This window comes from Phaseolus vulgaris, chromosome 1 (genome assembly GCF_051622355.1).
Source record: "Phaseolus vulgaris cultivar YP4 chromosome 1, ASM5162235v1, whole genome shotgun sequence".
In the NCBI taxonomy this organism is placed as follows: Eukaryota; Viridiplantae; Streptophyta; class Magnoliopsida; order Fabales; family Fabaceae; genus Phaseolus; species Phaseolus vulgaris.
Window position 1 is genome coordinate 27,909,162 of NC_143498.1, and position 5,839 is coordinate 27,915,000.

Sequence of the window (5,839 nt, forward strand, 5' to 3'; positions counted from 1 at the left end):
TATATTGTTAAGATAAATGTGCAAATAATAATATTATTTATTCAAATTTTAATATTAAACATAAATATATATAAATGAAAAAATAAGAAATACGGATACACAGGCGCGTGAGCGCCTGTGTTCCCGCTAGTATATAATAATAATCATGATAATCATAACTAATTTATAAATACTATTAATAAAAATATATATAAAATTAACACTATTTAATAATATTGATAATTATACTTATAAATATAATAATAATCATAACATGACAACAAAACATGACAACAAAACTTGATTGGTATAATGGTTAAAGTTTCTATGTACATGTCTCAAGTCATTTGAAATTTATTAAATTAAAGTTAACTTTCCAATAATAATGAAATAAATATTTTAAAGCCTAAAATATTAAAATAAACATTTCAAAAAATATATTATATCTATATTTTTAAAACTATTGCAATGGAACATTAGTCAATACTATTGTCTATTTAATATTTTAGTTAAAAATTTAAAATGAAGTTTTAAAAAATATAAATATTAGACTGGGATTTTTCAAACCAAACATACCAAAACGCAAAAAATGATAGACTAAAAAAACATTTAATCATAAAAAAAATTATTGTAAAATTACCACGGGAGAAATTATTTATTTATCAAATTGGCCCCTAGAAAGCAAAAGAACTTTTGGGAAACATTTTTTAGTTCTTGCTTTCTAATTTGCAAAACAGATCTTTGAAAACTTATTTTTTTGCTTTATCAATTTATTTAATGTTAATAATTAGTACCAGTGAGAGTACGTGGAGTAGGAGCAAAAGTATGAAATCTAGTAAAAGAATTAGCAAAACTGAGAAAGAGGATCACTAGTTTTGATTTCAGACAATTAATGAAGGAAAATAGGTAATATATTTTCCAAATATCTACCTAACAACAATACAATTGCTATCAACATCCTTGTTGTATAACAATATGGTACACCAATGATGGCTCTTTAAATAATTAGCTAACATATTTTCTCTCTGTCTCATTTTCTTGATCAGCACTGTCCACCTTCGCCCATCTGCTAATACGCTTTTGAGCAATGGTAACCTGCACAGAATGTTATGATTATGTTCAATTAAAGCATTTGGGTAAACAAAATCAAGAATTTATTCAGTAAGATCTCTTCACAAGAGATCTTCTGCTGTAGATTTAACCATAAAACTTATTAAATAGGTTGAAAAGTGCTTATTTTGATAAGTTCTTTATTTTCTTTTTCTGCAAGTACTTTAGAGATGTCTGCACTAGCCTTAAGCCAAATGCATACCTGCTCCTCCCAATTAGTTTTGTATGTGATTACAGTTAGCACTATTGTTTGAATGAAGGTTCCAAACAACATTCCAATCCAGATTCCCTGCAAAAGTGATAAAGTTTGTTCAATACATCAAGCAGCATAAACATGATTAATAGTTTGAAAGCAACAAAAATAGGTGAAAGAGCAGGTACCTTGACTTGCATGTCGAGAACATTACCAAGTACAATACCTACAGGAATACCTATGATGTAATAACACCCCAGATTCACATAAGCTACAATGCTTTGCCACCCTGCTCCTATAGCCACTCCTGTTCAAATCACATATCTCACTTCAGAAGTGTATATATATATATATATATGTATGTATGTACGCACACATTGACACTGACAGATTAATTAGCTTTAGTAATTTTAAAGCAACAAGGATTCAAATCTTAAATCAGTTCAAGTAAGAGAGAGGAAATGGTGTAAAAATATACCTGAGAGTACAGGTTGAACACTGTTTAGTAAAATAGAGATTGATAACAAAGGTGACAAATCCCCAACAGCCAAGGCCACGTCTTTATCTGAGGTGAATATGTAAGCAAGTCTTTCTCTGAAAAATAAGAAGAATAAAAACAGAAAGAATCCGATGATCAATGATGTGAGCACAGACACAACTATTGAGAACTTTGCAGCTTTGGCACTTCCTTTTCCAAGTTCATTTGCTACTCGAACACTGCAAAAACAAAGTTACAAGCCAAGTTTTCAGGGTAAACTACAACAGATGAAAAATAAAATAAAATGGAAGGTCGAGGTTGATTACAACTGCAACATCAACGTTAGAAAGGAGAACAACGCCATTACCTTGCTGCAGCCATGAAACCGAGTGCTATCATCATTTCCCATCCATTGATGTTGAGACTGTAAACAATCAAATTTCATCATTAGTAGCAGGAAAGAGAAATTTTTTTCCATGAAGCTAATACCCCCAACAATATAAGGTAGAAACACAATATTTGAATTTTGATACATAAAAAATGTTCTAGTGCATTACCATATGGATAGAGCATCAATTGCAACCTCTGCATTTTTCATGTTACCGGTCAAAAGAACCAGTATGGTGTTGTACCAGAGCTCAAGACTGTAAAATATACAGCAGAATGATGTTAGTTCACGATAAATAACATAGTAACAACTTAGATTCTCTAAGAAAAGTGTTTGGTTAACATCTTTCTTTCACATCCTTTTATTGCACTCTCAGTGTGAAATTTGACATCAATAGTAGAAGAGAGTCCGGCATTCAGAAAGTAAATTGAAATCATTAGATGAAAATAGTATCTTTCAAGTCTTAGATGCGTATTTTTAAGTCTGAGTTACGACATTGCAAAGAACTGAGCCCACTTGAGAAGAAAGCTCACCATAGCATGGCACCAGCTGAAAGGGACATCTTGACAACAGGCCAGAGGTCTTTGAATGCGAGAGAGGAGAAACCTTTCCATGTATCAGAGCACCAACCACATGTGACAAATATGAGTTGACCAATGTTGGGAATCCAGAATGCCAAAATTGTTGAAACCATTGCACCAGGAATTCCCAGCTTGAAATTCATTGTCAAAAGCCAGGAGAGAAACAAATGAATCACTATCGAAAATGCTGCCAAGAATGCAATGATGACATTCTTGCTCTGAGATTGCAGGAAAGTCTGACAAGTGAATGAGACAATGAAAGCAAACACGATAGGAATTGACCAAACAGAAATGGTTCCTGCCACTTGTGCTATGCTCTCATCTTGGCCTAAGAGCATTAAAATTGGGCTTGTGAAGAAGAACACCGGAAGAAGACAGAGTGCAGTTAAGAACAAAACTATCCATGATCTCTGAAGATACACTCCCATCATGCTATATTCTTTGGCACCAAATGCTTGCCCACAAAGTGTTGACAATGCACTCGCCATCCCTAACTGCAATGCCATTATACAAACAAGAAATTCGAGTCATTGCAAGATTCATTGTTTTGTAATTGCAATTCTAATTTGGACACAAACCCAATACAGTGTAATAAAAAATATTTATATCTGCACACCGTATATAGGTTAAATAAAAATTAAATAAACGAAAAAATACACACACCTAGAAAGTAACCCGATTTTAAATGCAGTGATAGTATATTTCACAAACTGCAGACCTTACAATCCATGTTTCTCGTGTTACCCTAGTTCAACCAATCCCAAGAATCCAAATCTAATTAATAACCAAAAATCAACGAAGGTGTTGAACTTTTAAACGATGAAACAGAGGAACTGATCTCTGTTTCTGAGTCACAATACAGTAGTACTGTTACATATAAAGTGACGTTCTTCTTCTATCAAGTACGGAACACCCTGTGTTTTAATGTTATAAAAATATAGATTAAATGAATAACACATTTCACCACCAACACGTATCTTCCTCTCTCCAGTCCTATGCATGAAAAACTATCAAACAATATATATATATATGAATACTTTATACACCTAAGAACAAAACAAAGAAACACATTCTCGGATGATACAACAAAAGCACCTAACTTTTCCAACTTTTTCCAATACCCATAATTAAAATAAAATAATATTGAAAGGGTTTGACGAAGAAGGAAAAACCGTACGAGAACACCATTGGCGAATCTAATGAGAACGGTGTAAACGAGAGCAAAAGCAGCCAATTCCCTTGAGCCAATATGGCCAATGAAGGATTGGCTTATAACATTGAGACCAAAGGTGGAGAACCTAGTGCATATGGCTGGTGCTGCCACTATCCACATCAACTTGCTCTCATTCCACACCCTCTTGGCCAATGATAACTCTTCTTCATCTTCATCGTTTCTCCTCTCCTTGCTCAACAGCTTCTGCCTTAGATCCCCCTCCATTCCTCAGCTTGCGGCACAACCCAGAACTCTCTTCGTTCTAGTGAAAGAAAGAAAGAACGAATGAAAGGAAGGAAAAAGAGAAAGACAAAAACGTTCCAATGAGATTGAAGTAGCGTTGTTCAATTAATAACTCTAATCAATCTGATGCTGACCTATGTCGGATTTACGCGTTCGCTGCTAAATACACAATCTATGAAAGAAAACGTGAACTGTTTTACTCCTCCATCTTTTTATGCTTATAATTTTATTTATTTTACGACTTCCTCCATTGTATCTATGTTGTTTTCAAAATTACGTTTAAGATGTGATTATTTTCTTTTTCTCGTAGAAAAAAATTATTTTCTAAAAAATTGTCTCCAATCAAATCATATTTCTTATCACTCGCATCATCTCAGTTAAATTTTAGTTAAAAACAAAAATTCAATATTTCCATTACTACTTATAGTCAAATTACTCTCTCACTTGTAACTAAATAACTCACTCGTTCACGCTTTTTAATAATATAAACAAATTAATATAAATATTTAATTTAATAAAAAAATAATTAAATATTAAGTGGTGAATAAGAATATAAATGAAAAAAATAAATACATAATAAATATATATAATAAAAAATAATGAATGTTGTAATAATTTTGAAAAGGATAATTAATATATGTCCACTTTTTTAGTTTTTGATTTTTCCAACTTTAAAATATTTAACAATATATTTGTTATAATATATTTAATTATGAAAAGGAAAATAATATTTGTATTAAGATGTGTAGAAATTAGAGTTTTTTTATATTTTTAATGAAAATGTATTATTTTTATTCATAGGCACTAGTTAAGATGATTTAAGAAAGTATTGACTATCGTGGAATAGTTGGTGCGAAATGAGAAACATGAAATCAGGAGTGATGTCATAGGTATGACTGGTGGCTTAGGAAATACGTAACATGTTTCGTTATGTGTGTCTTTGTTCAATATGACACTTCGTTTTTGCTACCTCTTCTAATTATAGTATTAATTCATGGTAGAACAAGAAAAGGATATTTCTGGCTGAGTACTCATACACGTTGACATGCCAATTTGGTTACTGTGTTCCTCAAAATATTTCTGTACGAGGGAAGATGGTCGAAAGAATAAAAGTGTGAAAATAGCTCCAGTCTAAATCATAAGAAGAAAGATTCTACTTTTTATCTTTATCTTTCTGTGAACAGTTCCTTTTCGGTGTATTGCGTTATCATTTTTATCTTTGGTTCCAACAATTTTATTCTGCTCTCAGCTCCAAGTAACAGTTTTTTTTTTCCTTTTCTTGTTATTAGTATCTTGACCCTTGACCCGTGCAACTCACGGCAATATTTTAAATATTTTATATTTATTTAAATGATAATATTAGAATTTAAAATAATTAATAAATTATATATTTAAATAAATTTATTATTCTAAAATGTAATATATTAAATTATAATTTTAGTTATACAATAATTTATAAGTTTAAATTAAATGAATTAAGAAATATAAATGTAAAATACATACAATTATTATATTAAAATCATAATATTAAAAAAATTGAAGATTAATTAATATTTTAAAATACTTACGACACGATAAAATAAAATGAATAATAGTTAACTGCACTTTCATATTTTTAAAATTATAAACTTAATTTGTAATATTATAATATTAA

At 30.7% G+C, this 5,839-nt stretch overlaps 1 protein-coding gene across 2 annotated transcripts; it reads right to left on the minus strand.

Annotated features, from left to right (window-relative positions):
- Nucleotides 1-823: 823 nt before the first annotated feature.
- On the minus strand, nt 824-4,400 carry LOC137813796 (protein DETOXIFICATION 21). Of its 2 annotated transcripts, XM_068616229.2 has the most exons (9): nt 4,320-4,400; nt 3,907-4,204; nt 2,682-3,223; nt 2,318-2,404; nt 2,128-2,184; nt 1,761-1,999; nt 1,471-1,589; nt 1,292-1,378; nt 824-1,074 (listed from the first exon to the last, which is right to left on the minus strand). In XM_068616229.2, exons 2-9 carry the CDS (start codon nt 4,165-4,167, stop codon nt 985-987), a joined length of 1,482 nt encoding a protein of 493 aa, XP_068472330.1. In that variant the 5' UTR covers nt 4,168-4,204; nt 4,320-4,400; the 3' UTR covers nt 824-984. The 2 variants fall into 2 exon arrangements, with proteins under 2 accessions (XP_068472330.1, XP_068472329.1); XM_068616228.2 differs by lacking the exon at nt 4,320-4,400 and having other exon boundaries at nt 3,907-4,305.
- Nucleotides 4,401-5,839: the final 1,439 nt, after the last annotated feature.

Coding starts and splice junctions, on each gene's coding strand:
- LOC137813796 (XM_068616229.2), bottom strand. CDS start 4,167: ATGGAGGGGGATCTAAGGCAGAAGCTGTTGAGCAAGGAGAGGAGAAAC. Junction 1,379..1,470: donor TTCTCGACATGCAAGTCAAG/GTACCTGCTCTT, acceptor TCACTTTTGCAG/GGAATCTGGATTGGAATGTT. Junction 1,075..1,291: donor AAACTAATTGGGAGGAGCAG/GTATGCATTTGG, acceptor CATTCTGTGCAG/GTTACCATTGCTCAAAAGCG.